The 21,567-nt window shown below is 41.3% G+C and overlaps 1 protein-coding gene across 1 annotated transcript in view; it reads left to right on the top strand.

The window, feature by feature from the left end:
- Positions 1–21,567, top strand: part of ERBB3 (erb-b2 receptor tyrosine kinase 3) — an 87,642-nt gene that overhangs the window by 24,459 nt on the left and 41,616 nt on the right. The window contains exon 2 of the mRNA XM_073552188.1: positions 19,981–20,132. Coding sequence (XP_073408289.1) covers positions 19,981–20,132 — 152 coding nt within the window. The remainder of the gene's footprint in view (positions 1–19,980; positions 20,133–21,567) is intronic.

Raw genomic sequence — 21,567 nt, 5'->3', positions numbered from 1 at the left:
TAAAATGGATACCAAGTTGCTCTAAGGCTTTACAAAGTTATCTGACTACCCGAGTAGCCCTCACGTTTACTCCACAATTATGGCTTCCATGTTAATTATTTTGAAATTTTGAGATCCCTCAGTTCGTATCCAGAGAGTCCTCACAGATTGTGAGATGGTTTATCCATTACATTTTCTATGTAAATCCACCAAACCTAATAGCTTCCTTTCTGTTGCATCAGTTTCCCTGCTCTTTGACCTGGTCTAAACTGGCTACCATGGTGGCATGGGAATTGCGGTAGGCAATCAGAACTATGCCTCCCCTTCTCTATCTCTTCCATGCCTTTGGGCCTATTTTGATGCACTGTGACGAGCAGCCGCATGCAGTCAGTGAAGCTGGGTACTACACACAGCTTCAGTGCGCATGCGCGGGGAGACGCTTGTTACAGCGCATGTGCAGCTCCCCGATCAACACTGCTCAAGCGCGGCTTCATGATACACACTACGCAAGCGCAGGATTTTTCAAAACGGATTTGAGTGATGTCGGCACAACCTCGGGAACATCATTCAAATTGTGTGGGCGGCGACAACCGTGACTGAACGAAATAAAGCACACCCCTGACTAAATGAGCAAGTACGATCTATATAAATTTGTCTTTTGCACATAATTACAGCGCCGTTTTTTAATCAAAAAAAAAAATTGTGATGCACATTGCATCACTACCAACGCACTGGGGACAGTTTAGATGCTAAAAATGACGTGACAGGGAATTTATTGCTCAGACACCTACGGTAATGCATTTAGAGGAAAGCATTTACAGGCGAAGGCATGGTGAAAGCACTTTCGAAAAAATATGGTCCGCCTGGATGGCGGTGATATGATTGCTAAGACTCTCAAGTATACCCGGCATAAGGAGTATTGGGGGAGGGGGGAGGGGGGGATGGCTTTGATTGTATTACTACAAGATATGTGAATTGCTACATGTATATTGATATCCGCTGTTTATTGTTTAAAATCTTTTGAAACCTAAATAAAAATAACTGGTTTAAAAAAAAAAAAAAAATGACGTGACAGGTTCTCTTTAACAACAGAAAATATATTTTTCAAGGCTGGATTCTGTACATTTCTACCATCTACATCTCCATTCAAACCTAGAGCCGTCTCCTTCTCTCCGACTCCCTAACCCTGAATATGGAGCTGAATCATCAGGTGCCTGAAACTTGCGACCACGGCAGCATACATAATGGAATGTATTTACTCCAATTTTTATTGTAAATTAATTTAATTATATGCATAATTTCCAAAATGGCATTTAAATATCAATATTGTTTGCCCTACAAGTGGAATTTCTTTGTGACAGGCTATAAACTGGTCTTCAATCATTTCCTTCATCCTTTTCTAATAATGTATGCATCATCCCTGTGATCTATGACTTTGAACTTGAAGCATTGTTGTGAGTTGGATGTATGTCTGTGAGTAAAGTGACAATGCATGCACACATTGTGTTATCTTGGAAGGATGAAGTTTTATTGTGAGAATTAGGAAATCTGATGAATGACCAGACAGGAGGAGCCGATAAGGTTTTCAATCAGCTGTGCTGGCTTTCCACTGTCTGTAGACTTTCAAAGTCAACCCAAGGGGGGCCCCTTTACTCAAAAGGCACTTTGTAGTAGTGACACATTCTGCATCCTCTTGTCTATTTTTACCCTCCCAGCCACAATGGATCCCTGGCTGAGCTTGGTCACCCTCCCCCTGTCTGTATCTGAATCATTGGTCTTTTATGAAGTCACAACTCAAGCTTGGTTTAAGAAGTTCCTTAGCCCCACAAGGATTACAATGTAAAAAAGCATGTTTATTAGGACCTGGCTTTAGTACAAGGAAGCAATTGATTTAAAATTATTTCGGAGGCAAATCATAGACCTCCCGGAAGACTATTGAAACAGAACGTTCTCCATTCACTGGAGATCCTTAACCAGCTACCTAATTCTTTTGTTTCAGCTTGTGAAGACTTCTATGCTAGCATGACTTTTCTTTCGTGGTTGGCACAAGCAAGTTTATCCTTCTAACCACATAACATAGCAAATAACGTCTGTGAAGCTGTGTATTCCACTAGTAGAATTTTTAACTTATTTTCAACATTGGTTTATATTCATCTGTCTATCAACTTTGGTATTTTGAACAATTTTCAATTTCTGCTTTTACCCATTTCTGCTGTCGAAAGAATAAAATATGTCAGTAATGTTTTGAATAAAGTTATTGATGTACACTTATTGGCATTGCGCCTTTTCAAATATGATAACCAGTTTTAGACCGGTCACACACAGTCTAAGTATGGACCGCAATGTCCTGACTGGCCACAGGTCTCCTAATCTAAATTCAACACCCTCTCATACATGTATATGAGGCTGATGAGTTCAGGTCAGAATCCCAAGGCCGGTCCAGACATTGTAGTCCTACTTAAACTGGGAGTGACAAACAGTGAAGCTGGCCTTATTTCTACAATATCTTTTATTATGTATTAAATTATTCCTTACTTTTTTTTGGTGTCCTAAACCGTTTCCTAACTGTTACCACATATATGGGATAATGGGTTTAGATTTGTTCACCAAGGGCTTTAATCATATTCACTTCTGGTGAGCAGGTAATGTTCGGCTCTTCTTCTGGTCCAGTCACCTGTCAATCTGTAGAGGTAACAGGTAATGAATGTGTTCTAGGAGGCTCATAATATAGATTAAATCTCACTTTCTGTTTTATTACAACTTCAAGACTCTAATAATTTGGCAAACACTTTGGTGATACATTTGAGGACACATCCTTGGATGCTTTACCTTTATTTGAAGGAAGGTTCCTAGGTCAAGTCCTAGGTTCCATAGACAAGTCAGAAGAGGTCATTAATGGGAGGTTGTGTTCTCTCTGAGGCTAAACCCTAAAGAAATAGCCTCAGCGCTCCTCCAAGTGCCATTTCGTTTTGCTTTCCAACTTCATGCTCATGCTGATATATACCCCAGTTATAGCAACCCATGTAAGGCCGCAAAAAAAAAATCACTGAGACATATCTGTTTTTGAATCACAGATAGAATTTCCCACACAAGTCTATGGGTCCGTGGAAATCACAGACCTCTGATGGATGACATCTGCAGGCATTCCAGATGCTGTCATTTTTAACTTGTCAGGCGTAGAGGAAGCATTTTTGGAGGCATACGGGAAAATCACTGATAGTCAAAACTGACAAACTGACCAAACATTAATTAAATCTAATTTAAAAAAAAAACACTGATGAAACTCAAACGGTCACATCTAAATGAGAGAGTTAGCTATATACCTGCAGCCAGCTATATTACGCTTTATGACTTATTCAGACATCCGTTTTTCAGGCCCTTGTTCTAGCCTTGAGTTTCAAGACTAGAACATGTACCCATTATAATCTATGGAGCTGTTCACATGGCCATGTTCTTCTGCTGACTGAGATGGATGCAAAAAAATATAGTCGTCTTGTTCGTTTTTGATCCTTATTGCAGATCAAAATTACCGGTATGAGTCTGTGGGTCCATGAAAATCACGGACACCACATGGATGGCATCAGCTTGTAGTCTGTGTGCCATCCGTCATTAACATTGCAATGTGTGGGAGAAGCTTGGTAACTGATGTATTTTTTTAATGTGAAAATCATGGATGAAGCACTGATTGTAAAAACTGATGCACTGACCAAACACTGATGGAACTCGGACTGTTTTGTAAACATGAAATATCACTGCCATCTGAATGAGGCCTTATATACAGATCCTGTAGTTATAATCCTCTTGGGAGGCCACACTAGCTTTCCTACGCACGGCGTCAGGGGAGAATGTTGTTCTTCTAACACAAAGCGATAGTGCAAAATTCCAGCTGTCATTCATCACAACTTGTGATATGAACACACCTCACCCCCACCCTGATCTGTGGTAGAAATACTCAGACAGCACATTTATTGAATGAGATCATCCTATTCACTATGTAGAAAGAAAGCATGAACACATGTATAAGATGCCAACTATCCATAAAATCTGCAGTGTGGGTAGTGCTATTGCCTTAAATAACTGAGTTGTAACTGTAACTCTGGATCTAATGCTGAATAATCAAGTGATGGTGTCAAATTTGTATAAAGTAGAACTGATAACGTTACACCTAATAACATGATCACATCGCTGTAACTCGAGTTATACATTGATATCTAATAGTATAACCATTATTTATAAGCTGAAAGGCATCAGCAATGATTGAAAGTGATGAAAGCCCAATATATTACACGCTATATTCTCTAAATGTTCAGTAAGTTAAAAGGAACCTCTCACATTCTGAAACTATTTACCTGCAGACTTAAGATTAATCACTAGGGAGAAAATTAAGTTTAAGGATATGTATGTCTTAAAGGTGCATGTTTATCTGCTGAGTTTCGCTGAAGGAAGAAGCTTCAGGAACGCATCGGCAGTGACCGAGAGGAAGCCACCTGAACAATGGTCAGGTCACTTCTTTTAGCTACTTCATGGCTTTCAAAGCCTGAAGGGTTCAAATGAAGCTCCAAAAGACTGAAGTTATGCACAGCCAAGTTCTTACGACATTCCTATTCATATGTTCATTCTTTTTAGCATTGTTTAAGAGCTTTTGCAGATGGTTTCCTGAGTGCACCCACCTAAAAAAGACACTGTGTGCACATACCCTTATTCTCCCTGCAGCCTTTTCGGGGCGGTGCTGGGAAGGGTTACAGTACCACTTCACTACACAATCCTCTGCACTATTATCGACAGCCTCCTCTGCCGTGTGTATGTGCATACCAGGCTGTCAATCAATGTGCAAGGGAGTGATCATATCGCAACAGCTCCCAGCACCCCCTCCACCCCTTGACTAGAAATGAACTGCTGCTCCATTTTCTCTCAATAGTTGCTGCTCCACTAAGCAGGCTTTAAATGCTATTTACCTTCAGTTTTAACTCTATGTCTGCAGGTAAATATAATTTCTGAATGTGACAGGTTCCCCTTAAGATATTACCTTTTTTTATTAAAAGGGGATGTTCCATCTTTTTTCTTCATGAATGCAACACTCCTCTGCCTCCCGGCTTCCTGCCTGTCCTGTGAGTGTGTGGGGTGCTCATGAAGACTGACCATTCGGACCGCCACTAGTCTGTACTGTATGTTCTCCAATGCAGCCAGGAGAGGCAACTTTGCATTTGCAGCATTGGAGATGTGCAGAGGCACTGAAGATGCCAAACCCAAGCAATAAGTAGTACACTACAGCAGTATAAATCCCTCCATTCATCAGAACAGAGAGGATTTTTAATCAGAGGTAAATATACCAAGTTGCTCATTTTTACAAGCACTCTTGCAATTTGACAGCATGAGGCAACCATTTTAAGTTAAAGAAGTTGTCCACTCCTTGGACAACTCCTTGTCATACCCTACGCTTGGCCCCAATATAATAAAAAGTCTATACTCACCTCCCGTTCCGGTGCTGTTCCCGTGGTGTCTACACTCGTTATCCACGGGCTCTCGTGCGGTTGTTGTGACACATGAGCCCGGCACCCAATCAGTGCTGGCGTCACTGTCTCCCTCTTCTGTCAAATTGATCATGAAGAGGAAGTCTGAGATCAGCTGTAGCCCAGACTTCCTCTTCATGCTCAATTTGTCCGAAGGCGGAGACAGTGACACCAGCGCTGATTGATCGACAGGGTCACGTGACACAAAAACCACACTGGAACCCCAGGTAGAGCGAGTGCCGACACCGCAGGAACGGCGCTGGCACATGAGGTGAGTATAAGCTTTTATATTTTAATGGGGCCAAGCGTGAGGTATGAGAAGGGGTTGTCCTACTAATGGACAACCCTTTTAAGCTAATGCTTTGAGAGTGGTACAATGTTGAGAGTTGTAGTTCCACTACAGTTTTATAATCACAGGTTGGAGACCATTGGTTTAGAATAAGATTATTATTTTTTCCAAAGTTAGTAATGAACCTGATGAACAATTGCACCATGAAGCTTCCTGCTCGTGAGTTGGAATAGCTTCATATCCAGATTTCTTCAGCGTAAAAAAGCATCAGCAAAATAAGTAACATTTTGCCAAATGGCATTGAGATACTGTGGAGATATCCCGGACAATAAGTGCACATGATCTATCCTTGGCTGAAGAGTTAGAATTTTCTGATCTGATTCTGATGTATATCTGAAAATGACCCTTAGGCAACTTTCACATGTTAGTATACTTTGTCAGTATTTTGCATCAGTATTTGGAAGCCAAGATCATTAGAGCGCTCAAAATGTTTAAGAAGTGCAAGTGCTTCCAGTATATTTTTCCCAGTGTATAGTACTGGTAAAAGGTTCGGACACACCTGTTCATGCAAGGGTTTTGCTTGTTCTCATTGGAATATGCACATTGTAGATTCCTACTGGAGGCAGCAAAGAAATGAAGGAACACACATGATAACAAGTATTAAAGACACATGAAACAAACTACAATATGTGGTAAAGGGTTATTCTCAAAAATCAAGGTATCCCTAGTTCATGGGATAGGTGATAACTTGCTGCTCACTGGGGCTCCAACCGCTAGACTCCCAGTGATCCCGAGATTGAGGCTTTAGAACTTCATTTATTGTCTATGTGATTAGTGGAGAGCTGCAATCAGTAGCCTGATTGACAATAAATAGAGTCTGGGATGCGTATGCGCACCTATGCTTCATTCAGGACAAGCCTGCAGAGCTCCGTTCCCAAAGTTCTAAGGTGTTCCAGAGGTTGAACTCCCAGCAAGTTATTCCCGATTCTATGGTTAGGATTCCTTATTTTGTTTTTTTGTTTTATTTTTGTGATAACCCTTTAAATTTTAGATTCCTCATAGTCCCCCCCTCCAACTTTACTCTGATGACAATTTTTATACGTTCTTGAAATTCTCTCAAGCAGCTTCATCAGGTATCACCTAGAATGGCTTAAAATGAACAGGTATGCCTTGTCAAGAATTGCTTTTTGGAATTTCCAACCTTCAGAAAATGTTTGTGACTACTGTACATATTGAAGGTGCTTGTGATAATTGTTACAGTGATTTCTGCTACTACATAGCAACAAACATAGGTTTCAGAACGTTGAAACTCAACACAATGTCTTTTAGTGACTTCAGTTGTACTTTGTACACAAACTCTTGCAGTAATCTCAGGAACAGAGTATGTTGTGGCCAAATTAATGAATAGCAAACTGTTCAGCCTCGTCATGAAGACTAATCTCTTCTGAGATTGATTGTTTTGTCATGGGATCAGCATTGATGTTTTCTAGGGAGCTGTGTTAGAACAGCCATAAAGGTACATATGGCCTCCATTGTACCGTACGCCTCCGATTTAAAATAGAGGCAAATCAAAGTTAACTTTTGTGTTAGATTTCTTATTGGTGTTTTTCCGTCTCCGTGCACAACCCTCTAGGCTCTGTTCACATTTAGTTAACACACTACTTAACATATAGTTTGATATGTTACTCATAGATCCCTGTGTTGTATACACTATGCACTGGTGGGATACCATTTTGCAAAAATTGGATCCATCATACCCTAATGATGTTTAAAGGGAACTTGTTGTGTCCTTTTTAGCATGTAACCTGTCCTCCAAACCATATAGGTAGATGTGCTGAAGCAAAAGTCATTCTGTTCATTTGCACCATAAATTACCGTAACTGCAGGTAAATTTTACCTAAAAGAATCAAATGGATTCAAATTTCAGTGGTATTTTGTATAAGTAGGTCAAGGAAGTAGAAAATATTAGATTTTAGAAAATGAAATAAAAGCTATGAAATAATAATATCACAATACTCGTGTCTCATGTTTCACATTCTTTTACAGTACTATTATAAATCATGGAGGCACTAGCACAGGTCGGAGGTATAGATATACAATGGTCATTCATTTTGTACCCGAACATAAAGACCATACATTCAACAAGGCAGGAAAAAGACAAACCTGAAGGAGGTATAAAAATAGGTATATGTATGTAAAAATTACACCTTCAAAATGTGTTGCTGGAGAAGGATGTTATCAATACCATGGATGGTAAGAAGAAATAGAACAAATAGTTCAATTTTGGAACAAATCAAGCCAGACTTATCACTCAAAGCAATGATCACCAAGCTATGACTTGCCTACTTTGGACACATCATACGAAGAGAGCAATCATTGGAGAAGGACATCATGGTCAGTAGAATAGAAGGAACAAGATGAAGAGATAGACCAGCAACCCAATGGCTGGAGAAGATGGATAACGGAGGAGGAGACCCTGGTGAACCTATCTAGACTTGCACAAGATCAATCTTCCTACAGATCGTTAAGTTATCAAGTCGCCATGGCTCGAAATCAAGCTGAAGATCGCTAAAAATAAAAAATGTAACTGTCACTGCAAAATTTTGGAAAGGTTCTGTAGCTTTGATCATGACTACTATGTGGAGTTTGGATTTTTTTCCCAGTTACTGCTAGCTCCACATTATTGATCTGACATATATGAGAAGGTCAATGGGCTGTCTGTTCACTAAGCCCCACTGTGTGTGTATCAGTGTGAATGTTCCCGAGAAGGGAAATTGTGTTGTAAACTGAGCAGGGACCTAAGCGAATGTAGAGCAATGCACATTAAATAAAAGAAGGAAAATAAATTCCCCTCCCTTGAGTACTGTATACCAGCACTAATCCAAAAATAACCATTATGGAACGCGAAATGTATACTTATGATAGTAGTATCTGAAAAATGACCTAGGTATTATAAGGGAATTCCCACACCCATTGCCAGCATCGCTATAGAATTACTTTCTCCCTGGGTCACAGCTACGTACACTTGGAGACATGTGTTTCTCTAATAGGCTGTTGGCATCTGGGTATGGATGGTATGTGGCAAGAATCTGCCCAGACTGAGTAGGTGGGAATGTCCTCAGTATAGTGTTATTACTGGCTTGCTTGTTAATACAATAGTTATCAGAATGGACTATTTAATACTTGTCCATTTCCAGAATGAATTTGTGGTTGACTATGAACTTGTGGAGCACAGCACAGCAAAACATTCCAACTTTCACTGCATTTTCAATAGCTCCCATTGTTACAAAGAGCTCTTAATCAATACAAGCATGTGAATGATTAATGACTGTGTCATTGGCATTTGCACTGGGGGAATATAAAGGGTACAGAACACTTATAAACAGCACAGACATAACCAGATAGATTTTTCTTTAAGTGAAGAGAAAAAAAACAAGGCGAAACTGCAGGTGCAGCTAGGAGTCTGGAAAGGCGTGTTCAGCTCTTGTTTGTCGGACCACGGCTATTGTGTGTATTTTAAGGTTGTAAAGGCTTTTTGTTGCTTTTTTCATATTTTCCTGTGTAGTAACAATGTGACAACCCATTATTGAGCTTGAAAAAGAAGACGTATTTTTTTAGAGTTTGATCGGTGAACCAACAAGTTCTTGTAGACGAGTTACATGACTCATTTCATACGTGATCCGGCGACCAGTCATTCCAGTAGGAGTAAAGCGGGCCAGTGTTTTTAGTGAGGTCACTGATGGTTTTCATAATCAATATGTTGTCCATAGATTGCATACTTGGAGATTTATATATATATTCTTCATCCATGGATGTGCTGCAAGTCATGGTTTGCAAGTCCTTTGGTACTTTAGGGCAAGTAAAATTCGAGCGTATTTATAAGGCCCTTGTAATTCAATCTTCCATGAAATATTGTGGACCAGTACTGGCCATTCACTAGAAACCTGGAGTGGAGGGAAGAGTGTCATTAATTAGCTTTCCTCCTTGTTTTATTGGTCCATTACCAGTTTATACTTAGAGTTGCACATCACCAAATCTTTGATCTTTATGCCATAAATACCTCAACCTTCTTCCCCACGCACGGTCAAAACTTCTGAACAGTAGCAATAACATATGAAAATGACTATCTTATCCAGTACGATATGTAGGTGCCTCTTACTACAGCCATGACTAAGGCTTCGCTACAGTGCCTGCAGGGAGTTTGAGGTAGTCTGAGACACACCTCCTGTCTAATGATTGGTCTAGACTGATGCTTTATCTGTACCCCTGCAGCTCTCTCTATTCTGATTGGTTGATTTCTATTACAGCAAAGTTTGAATAATATGATAGTATAGACTAGTAAGGCACTGGCAGATTTAGACAAAGACAGAAGAGGACCTGTGTACAAGAAAAATATATGGGCCCTTTGCAGTCCAATTGCCCATCGTAATGCTTTTGAGGTGGAAATGGGCCCCACTACCTCTTGGACCCGTGTGCAGCTGCTCAGGTTGCACCAATGATATGTCCGCCCCTGAACTAAGGCATGTGTACTTGGGGAAATGAGCCTTACAAATGGGGGGCCTTATGAAAGCATGAGAATAGAATCTATATGTTCTGTGTGCGGTATAGAATAAAACTACGGTAAGGATTTTCATTCAGACTCCTTTGGGCTTTAGGCACAATCCTCATGCCAAGATGTCATTCAACCTAATCTAATTACACAGAGAAAGACATGAGCTCATAGTGAAACATGTATGCTTGTAGGTGCTAAAGATTATGTGGCCAACGGATTTCTGTCCTAGGGTCATTAATGTTTACCTCTTATACCTCTATCTATTAGGATGGCTTCCACCCAGGAGAGCCTGAGCACAGACTGCCCTTTGTCATATAGAGTCCCATTGCTTCAGTTGTGCGTTTGGCTACTGTGCAGAGAAATTAATTAGATGGTAAACCACATCCGACACTGCGTGAGTAACACAAAGATGAAGGGTTTAATCTCTCCTGCTGTTTTTTGCCAGTACTTAGGAGGCCTGGAAAGTAGACAAGGTCTGCTCTGTTTTCCTGTCACCTCCATTGGAGGACAAACAGGGACACTGTACAGAGACCCATTCCTTATCTGTTGACCCAGGAATGCCACCAAACCCTTAAAGAGACAGCATTCTATAAAAGAACGTACCTCAGGGCTTAACTTGGTCTGGAGAGGACATGAAAGAACATCCTGAAAACTGTAGTTGGGTGTGTGTAAAATATTGAGTAGTGTTTGTATTTATATATATAATTATATGCGACAATGCTGGATGTGCATTCTCTTGTGCATGCATTACCTTTATAGCAGCACTGTATCATTTTTTTTATTGCAGCATTTTGGAGTTTGCTGCAGCGTGACACAGGTCATTTTTCAATGCAACAGCCGGGTCTTTCCCCGGGAAGGAACAACCACGGGAAGGGCAGTCTCCAATGAAGGAAACCACCTATGCCAAAACATGGTATCCATCCACAGACAGCTGTTTCGGGGTATTGCCCCTCATCAGTGTGGAGTAGGAAACTGGCTAGTAGGAGCAATGCCTAGTGAAAGGCTATGAACATAAGGATGAGTGACCTCATGGAGATCAACATCCAACACTGCGGAGACACCATCACATGTTTCTCAACGCAGTGATCTAGAGCAATGCCCCCATCCCTTATGGGAAATATGCAAAAGCATGTAAATCAACAGCCGCGGAGACACCATCACATGTTTCTCAACGCAAGCAATGACTAGCCAGGTCTTTCCCCGGGAAGGAACAACCACGGGAAGGGCAGTCTCCAATGAAGGAAACCACCTATGCCAAAACATGGTATCCATCCTCTAGATCACTGCGTTGAGAAACATGTGATGGTGTCTCCGCAGTGTTGGATGTTGATCTCCATGAGGTCACTCATCCTTATGTTCATAGCCTTTCACTAGGCATTGCTCCTACTAGCCAGTTTCCTACTCCACACTGATGAGGGGCAATACCCCGAAACAGCTGTCTGTGGATGGATACCATGTTTTGGCATAGGTGGTTTCCTTCATTGGAGACTGCCCTTCCCGTGGTTGTTCCTTCCCGGGGAAAGACCTGGCTAGTCATTGCTTGCGTTGAGAAACATGTGATGGTGTCTCCGCGGCTGTTGATTTACATGCTTTTGCATATTTCCCATAAGGGATGGGGGCATTGCTCTAGATCACTGCGTTGAGAAACATGTGATGGTGTCTCCGCAGTGTTGGATGTTGATCTCCATGAGGTCACTCATCCTTATGTTCATAGCCTTTCACTAGGCATTGCTCCTACTAGCCAGTTTCCTACTCCACACTGATGAGGGGCAATACCCTGAAACAGCTGTCTGTGGATGGATACCATGTTTTGGCATAGGTGGTTTCCTTCATTGGAGACTGCCCTTCCCGTGGTTGTTCCTTCCCGGGGAAAGACCTGGCTAGTCATTGCTTGCGTTGAGAAACATGTGATGGTGTCTCCGCGGCTGTTGATTTACATGCTTTTGCATATTTCCCATAAGGGATGGGGGCATTGCTCTAGATCACTGCGTTGAGAAACATGTGATGGTGTCTCCGCAGTGTTGGATGTTGATCTCCATGAGGTCACTCATCCTTATGTTCATAATTTTTCAATGCAAGTCTGAGCCTAATTCTGCCTCTCATACACTTGCATTGAGAGCTTGTGACCATTATGTCTGATTTCTGGTCAGTCAAAAGTGTCTGTCACGAGATGGCACCGTAGGACCTGAGCAGCGCCGATAATAGGTGAAGATGGTGGTGGGCATATATAAGATTAGCGTCAAGAACCTCATGTCAATAGCACCACTCCAGCACTGAAAAAACAAGCGCTGGAGCGGTGCGTTAAAGTGTACCTATATTAATCACGGCTGGGAGGACAGGATTGGGATCTGAGCCCCTACCAATTGTTCAAAAGACGGCTCAGAATTGTACAGCTCAGCAAACAGGATCTCTCAGTTCCCTGGCCAAAAGCTCAAAAGCTAACTTAGGTGACCTCTCCATACACATACAGGCTGTCCAAGAATAGATGAGATCTATGAGAAGTGCGAAAAAAGCCGCCGTCAGATACTGTCTGGTGCCCAATCTTTCACTGGACATCAGCTCTCAGAAGTGTGACATGACCCCACGACACATTGGATGGTTGCTGGAACCCATAGGCTTTGCCAACTTTAATGGGTCTGGGGGTCTTCAGGTGTGTATAGTTTACATACAACCAGGTAGTGAACCTACAGATTCCAACACTACTAGAATATAGTAGAATAAAATCAGGTTATTGTTTATGCAATTCATGAAATACTCTTTATTCTTCCACTCATCTAATGTCATGATCCAAGGTGGATCTGACAAGTAAATGGACAAAGTGACCTTTTTCCTTTGGTTTGGTGCCAAAGTGGGTTGATTGCCCCCGGTGGCCATTAGAATTATTACACGTGGTGTCGTTCATTCTAAGTTGCCCTGGTGGTGGTGAGCGGTAGTGCCTTTTAGTTTCTTTGGTTTAATGTGCACTTAATTACAAATCAGGTGTGAGGCTCTATAAAAGAGCTCAGGTGTGTTTGTTCACTGTTGGTGATATTGTGAGTTAGTCATTCTCAAGGAAGCCTGGGTGAAAGAAGGAGCTGAATGAGAGTCCTGGGCAGCCCAGCCAGAGGGGTTGAGTCAGCTATGGAGTCTGCATGGAGGGCTGGCATGGCGTGGTGGAGTCGCAGTTTATGGTGTCAGCAGGAGGTGCTTGCATGGCTTGGTGGAGTGGCGACGATGGTGAGAGTTGCACTCAGCATGCTGGACTTGGTTGCTGAAAACTGGACTCAAGCATGCTGGACTTTTTGGCAGAAGCTGGACTCATCTTTGGGACTCTGTTTACTGGGCAGCTGCAACTGGTGGTGGACTCTGCTCCAAGGCTGCACTATGGTGATGGATCCGGTTATGGTGATGGATCCGGGGGGAGGAGAAGATGCACACAGGTGGTGGGCTCTGTTGCTAGGAGCGTACGCAACAGAGCAAAGCTAAGTGGTGTTCCCCCTGTATTGTCATTTTCCCTTGTGTATGTTTAGTGCAGTGGTGGGATTAGTTTCCACACCGACCAATTCCCTAGTGAGGGTTTAGGGTCAGGGCGAGTCAGGGTTTTGAGGTTCCTGTGCGTCGCCCGGTGCGGAACCGGCATAGGGAACGTTAGGAGTGCGGGGACTCTGGCTCAGGGGAGTGCAGGAAGTCTCCATGTCCCTATTCCCTATCGCAGGGCCCACCATTGTTAATGTTACCCAGGTTCCCCTTTATTATTTAAATTCGCCTTACTGGAGGCGGGGTTTCCAGACTATTGTATAAATACGTGTAATACCTAAATTCGCCAGTTGGAGGCGGTGTATCCAGCTGCATGTCTTATTATTTAAATTCGCCCAACTGGAGGCGGGGTATCCAGGGTCACGTGTGTCATATGGGTTCACCTTGCGGTACTCGCTGCATCCAGACACACGTGACCGTGACATCTAATTTGTGACTTGCAACACCTTTTCAACCTTTTGAAGTTGCTATTTGGCTGTAATATCTGTGCCAAATTGTTAGCACCAGATTGTAAGGAAATTCGTGTGAATTTTGTATATTACTTACATTTTTCCTAATAAGTTAATTCAGTCATTATGGTGATCTGTGCTGTAATTATTTAGAACAGGCCATAGCTGACTGCATGAAATAATGATACCGGGGAGGATGTGATGAGCTGGAGAGTAGAGAAATATCCATGAAATAGCCATGTCTGACATTCCAAATCTTATTTGTCAGCTGTCATCCAGCTCGGGTGGGGGATAGAGCATTCAGAGACTCCCCCGGTATGCCTCTCACCAGTAATACACTTTATATGTTGTTTACAGTTAATTAACTTCTGCGAAGGATGAGATTAATACTGTGTGTATCAGTGCTAACTAATTATTAAAAAACATAGTAATAAAACGTATCATACTTTCTATTACACTAGCCTATACTTTATGAATACCAGATAAAGCAAGAATGCCCATCACATTACAAAGAATTGCTTTAATCTGAATTCTTGAAGAAAAGCTGTCAGGTGATTTATGCTTCCCAAACTACAGGCAGCATGGATCACAGCATAAATGCAACCTGGTGTATTTTTCTCAAAAATGCTTCAGCTCTTCCCCATGGACCGGCCCTTCCCAGCACCCCTACAGGTGATTGACAGGTCTCTCCCTATGTACACATGAAAGAGAAGTCTGTCAGTCATCTATAGCAGAGAAATCTGTCAGTCATCTGAGGACAGCAGGCCAGGGGCGTGCAAAATTGGATTAGTCTTGCCTCTGGCTGTGGTGCCTAGCTGGATTTTCAAAGTATATTTTCTCATATACCTGGCTGCGATCATGTAGTCAGACTGCAATTCATGCTGCCTGCGGTTTTCCTTCCCCATTAAAAAAATAAATAAAACTTTTTTTATATCACCACACCTATAAAAGCCGAATCTATAAAATAATAAAATGAATTAACCCATTTAGTAAAAGACATAACAAAAAAATCAAAATGCCAGAAATGTATTGTTTTCACTCCCCACACCTCCCTAAAAAACACAATAAGGGTACGTTCCCATGCTCAGGATTTGCTGCGGTTTTTGACTCTGCATATATTTGCAGCGTCAAAAGCGCAGTGGCCAGATGTTACAGCATAGTGGATGGGATTTCTAGAAATCCCATGTCCACTGTGCGTCTGTGTGCACCTACAGATCACTGGCGGAAACTGACATGCGGCGCATCTTTCAGATCCACAGCATGCCAATTTCTCCTGCAGATTTTCCCTATAGACTTGCATTAATGGGGTAAATCCGAATGTGTAAAAAACGTAAATGCGTGTCTACTAATTTGCATAATAGGTGCGGAAATGGTGTGGACATTCTGCAGCGTCAAAACCGCTGAACGTGGGAATGTACCCTAAAAAGTGATCAAGATATATTATGGAAGCCAAAATGTGATCAATGAAAACATCAGCTCACAACGGAAGAAACAAGCCCTCACACAACTCCATTGATGGTAAAGACGTTACGGGTCTTAGAAAATGACGACGCAAACCAGCATTATTTTTTACAAACTTCTCGACTTTTTTCACTGCTTAAATTAAGAAAAAATATATAATCAACATTGATATCGCCGTAATTTTAGTGATCTAATGAATCATGCTGCCATGTACCGTATACGTTACCATACAATGAGTGCCTTTAAAAGATAACCCCAAAATTAATTGCGGAATTGCACATGCTCATTATTTCTCCACACTTACTTATTTAGTATCTTGTAGAGTAAAATTAATTGTGTCATTCAAAACTACAACTTTGCCCGCCAAAAACCCCACAAAACTTCTTATGACGATGGAAGAATAAAAAAAAGTTAAGGGTTTTTAGACGTTGAAGAGGTAAAAACTAAAGCACAAAAATGAAAAATTGCCTAGGAGTGAAGTTGTTAAAGAACAAGGCACCTTGTTATTCTAAGGTATATTAGTACAATGTATAACTTACTATTTTAAGTGCATTTCAGGATCATTTTGTTTGTTTGGACAATCTCATTATCTAATGTTTCTCTCGTGGATTTACGCTGCTAAAGTGTACGGCAATGGGCACGATAAGCCCAGGCAAATTCTAGATAAAGAGTATTTTGCAGTTTGTCTCATGTAGTTCTGTGTACCGTAAGTCACATTAATCATTTAGATTTTACTTATAGCCCATGCCGTGTTGTCATCACTTGGTAAAGTAAATCATGATCACATACAGGATTGGCAGGAAGAACCCCGTGTCTCACCCTCTTCTGCCTGTAGGCATGACCATATAGCGCTGATTGATACTCCTCCCGTCAATGACTTACTAAACTCGTACACTGGCATACAAAACAGATGCTTTGTTTGGGCAGAGGGTTTCTTGTAATAAGGGGGACTCAGTGCTTTTGAAGGCTTCGCTATGGTTGAGTTTCTATGACCTGCAATTTTTTATAAAGACATCGGGGCTTGTGCCCAATGGGGGCTGAAAATATTTAGCCTATCTGTCTAGCAGAATGGTGACTTATAATTGAATTTTGACTTTTACAAAAGGCTTTTTGTTAAATGTAATAAGTATGTGATTGTGTAACAGTGATGTAGACTTTGTTATATGTGACATTGAAGGAGGAACACATGGCTATCATCAATACATGGATGTTTCTCGTATAGCCAGAGCTGCATACATGTTCTGTACATGCGTGTGCATAATACAAGTGGTGCATTGAGCAATACTAGTGAATATTCAGTATTTTAGAGTTTTAAGAAATACGTGACTGTTTTGAATCCAAATCTCCCTCCTTTAAGGACCCTGCCCTTAGAGTCCCCCATTAAATTCCTGCCCGAGGCACAATGAGATGCTGTGTCCAGCTGCAGAGAAGGACACATTGTGTCCGGCACAGAGAGAAGCCATTCTCTCCAGGATAGGCAGAGGCGGGGGCAGCATTGCTTGGCCGATTGTCAGTGTTCCTGGGTTTGTTTGGATCCTTTCTAATGGCTGACCTTTCCCAGTTCTACGTCTGGAGGGGAAAATCACCCCTATCTGTCATTGAGCGTCTCTCATATTTTTTTTTCAGTATTAACAAGAGCAAAGAAAAAATGAAGAGTAAATGGGGGCCAAATACAAGGGGGCCATTTCCATAATTAGACTGTGTACCTATATTGTTTAGGATTGTAAAAAATATTTGTGGGTAAAATGGCCCATTTGTTTTACTCCATAGACCTGCAGCTGGGAAATTTACCATACACAGCTGTAAAAACACAATATACCGGATAATTTCTCTACTAAATTACCTAATGTTGTGGGTGCATGTCAGACTGGTGCGCTTGTCCTACTGAGCATTGACCTCAATCACTTAGCAGATCAGATAGCTGGTTAACTTCTAGGAGGTGGGTACACAGCACTGAAGAAATCCCTAACCTGCTTTTTAGAGCAAAGGTGCAAAAATTCTTTAAAGTGTAAACTCCTCAGTTCTTGTTTTTAGAGAAGCAATTTATTATTGCAGTATGCGCCGGGCCTAAACTTATCCATTTAGTCTCTGTCTGACCAGCATACATCACGGTGCACAATTTTTGTCTGTATGAAATAAAGCAATACACTATACTGTTCCATATAGGAGCATCCAGTAAAAAACATATATGTTTTTTTAATATGCAGATTGTCTCGTCAGAGAAGAAGAGGACTAGAACTCTAGTGTTACCTATTGGAAGTAGCAATCCTAAAAGTCATTAACAACCCTTTAACGAGCCTTGCCACATATCTTAGAATAAAAGCCAAACCACTAACTCAATTTTCAGACACAGTGTTTCGGGGTGTTGCCCCTCATCAGTGCAAAGTATGAGATCTGATTTTGTTAGATAAGAGGCTTAAGACTGGAATCTAAGGAGTAACTTTTCTTCTTGTGCAGAGTGACATGTCAGGTACCAGGCCTGCTAAAGGGTCGATATTGACTTTTACGATTTCTACTTCTAATAGGTGGCACTAGAGTACTAGTCCTCCCAGAGGAGCAGTGCATACCATATAATCCTTCTCACACTAGCATGTCAGGCCAGGCATGTCACTCTCCACAAGGAGAAACGTTACCCCTTAGATCCCAGTCTCAAGCCTCACGCCTAGCCAAATTAGATTTCATACTTTGCACTGAGGAGGGGCAATACTCCAAAAACAGTGTCTGCAAATTGACATTCTGGTTTGTCTTTTTTCCTAAGTCATCTGAATGAGTTGTAGAAGGTGCATGGGCATGAAAAGGGAATAGTAATAACTACCTATCAGTTTATTCATACATTTCCAGGTGGAATAGCATAGAATTTCACCTAGGAAATGCTGATGCAGAATAGTAATTTCATAGAGAAAGGAAGTACATATTAAAACAGATGGAAATCCAGCAGATCCTTAATAAATCAGTTGCCCAGATATCTTATGTTTAAAACCTTTAAGTTAAACACATTTCTGACCAATCAGGTGAATGGCAGTATGTATAAGATCGGTATGAGTCGGCTCGTTACGCACAGAGACATTTTATTAAGATAGGATCATGTGTTTTGATCTTGGGAAGATACAATCATCATGTACGTGTGAAGGTGCACTCGTTTAATGGCACATTGGACGTGTCCTCCCTCCATTTTTCAAATGTTTATTGCTTTCTTACCGACTGAAGCATTCTACCTTTTGCTGTGAAGCAGTCGTTTATTATCCACACCATAATCCCTCTTGTATGCTCCAAAGAGCAGATCCATAAACCTGTAAAAATTGAGATTATCTTCAAAGTTAAAATGTAACTATGGTGCGCTATATTGTATTCTGTTTTATCTCACAGTATTCCTGGACATATTGTAAAACAGACGAAAATGTTCCAATGCTCATTTCTTGTTGTTTCTTGTTTCTTGTCAAGATTTTATTTTGCAGATAATAAAGAGTATCACCAAATGCTTAACGGGAACCTGTTAGCTTGTCTTTAACTTATGGAAGTAGTGGTATGTCTGTTTCGGTGCTTGTCTTCCAATAGAAATGATTCCTCTTATTGTAGAGAGCACATCATGAGAAATCTAGTGCAGAAGCTATATGCAGATTAGGCTGGAAGTGCATTGGGGGCGTGTCACAAAGCCATCAAAGTGCATTGACACTCCCCCACTTCATTTCCAGCCCCATTAGCATATGACTTATATGTTTAATTTCTCAGAGGACTGGCACATCTGATCGCTATAAAAGCGGTATCATTTTTAGCAGGAGATAAGCGTCTGTACCACCATACCACTACTGCCACATGTAAAAGCTTGCCAACAGTGTCCTGTTAACAATTTGCTGCAAATATTTTTCACTTTTATACATAGACACAGTAATGCAGAGATTTTACAAATCTTCAGTCTACTTCTACGGAAGAGTGTAAAGTCATTTGCGCGCCATAGAATCCCCAAATTGAGGGCTTGTGCAAAACTGGCTGACTCTATCCCTTCTCTTCATGAATAACATATAGGATCCCACTTCTACGGTGTCTTATGGTCCCTCTCTAATACAAAAGACAGAAAGGATGCATGGAATATTAGTCCTTCCCTTCTTGGGATGGGTGGTAATGGCATAAGACAGCACCACAAAGTATATTTTGTTGCGGAACCCCCTATATTTTATGCATTGGTTGCCTCAGTGCGTTTCCTTATTGCATCTCTTTCTTCTGCAGTCTGCCCTGGCACAATGAATGGACTGAGTGTGACTGGAGAAGCAGAGTACCAGCACCATACCTTAAAGAACATGTACAACAACTGCCATATTGTCATGGGAAATCTTGAGATTGTGCTGGTTGAGAACAACAAAGATTTATCCTTCTTAAAGGTAATATACACCTCGGTGATCATACGAGGGACTGAAATACAGGGACCGATGTTTTCTTTTCAGCTTGTTCTTATGCAATGTGCAGTAGATGGTAATCAGCCGTTGAAATAACACCCATCTTCTGATATTCACAGAGCACCTCGATCACAGATGTCATTTTTTTTGTTAGCAAATGGTGCGATCTGTAAGTGAGTTCAATGCGTCTGTCATTGGAATGTGGCTCCAACCTGTCCTGTTTAACCGGCCGTTTCCCCTGATTATTGCACAACTGGTTTACCCTCCCTATTCCACCCACAGAGTTTAGGAGGTAAAGTATTGCAGTAAATGGGAGAGGCTTCCTGCTCCTACAAGAGAACATGGCCAACCTTGCCCTAAACACAAAGACTGCATTCCAGTAGTTTAGCATCTGTTCACCAGCTAATAATGACATCTTCTTATTCTGACTGCTCATTTACATAATTAAAGATTTCATGCCCTGAGTTCTGTTTAGCGCAGTTTTAGAGCTATTTCCACTTGAAATTCCATAACTGTCTGGTAGATGTCTAAGAACTGGAAGTGTCATTAATCACAGAAGAAGGACCCAATGTTCTTTGTTAGAAAGTTAAGGAGAAGATGCCCCCTGTAACCCCCCTTCTCATGTACAGCACCATGGAATTAATGGCGCTATATAAATAAATAATAATAATGCTGGACATGCACAACCACCAATAGACACCATAAATGTATTTTGTTGGAATACCTCTTCAAAGAAAATCTCCATCTTTTATAAAGGTTTAACTAATTGAGAAAAATACTAAAATGTGTTCTGCAAGGGTCAATTCAGATGAATCACATGGTAGAATAGCTGTTGGCATTAATGCCCTATCTAGCAATAAGGATGCCTGTCATTCTTTAAAGGGAGACTCCCAAATTAAAAAGTTATTGTCTATGGCACTGCTGCAGAAAGTCAAGTCCCATAGACAATGACTGGAGCTGCAGATCGAGTGTATAAACCACAAAGTGAGGCTCTGTAGAATCCAGTTCTTGAGATCCAGAACCCCATTCTCGGGATAGCTAGATGGCCCAGTAGTCAAGCCACCAGCGATTACTATGTTATCCTCTGTCCTATCAGAGTGTTACGTTTTATTTTAGAAATAACCCTTTAAATGAATTGCACCCTACTGGCTAAACCCTTGTTAATAGCCACAAAGTACAGCATAAAATTAATGTTATACATGCCTGGCACCTCTTTATTTATTTCTCTTCCTCTGATATCAGCGCTGTGTCCCCCACAGTGCTTTTTTACACTCGGTCAAAACTGTAGTTGTTCATGTCAGGGGACTGGCGGAGGAAACAGAGCTGAGTTGTAGTTGATTTTGAGGAAACATCACTGTTCACAATAAGAAAACAAGAAACAAAGAACAGGGAAAAGAAAAAACATATTTCCGTGCCAGAA

The sequence above is a fragment of the Dendrobates tinctorius genome, unplaced genomic scaffold (assembly GCF_039654945.1).
Source record: "Dendrobates tinctorius isolate UK_male_01 unplaced genomic scaffold, ASM3965494v1 ptg000187l, whole genome shotgun sequence".
NCBI lineage: Eukaryota > Metazoa > Chordata > Amphibia > Anura > Dendrobatidae > Dendrobates > Dendrobates tinctorius.
The sequence above is the reverse complement of the archived record's forward strand: the minus strand, read 5'-3'. Positions and strand labels throughout refer to the sequence as shown.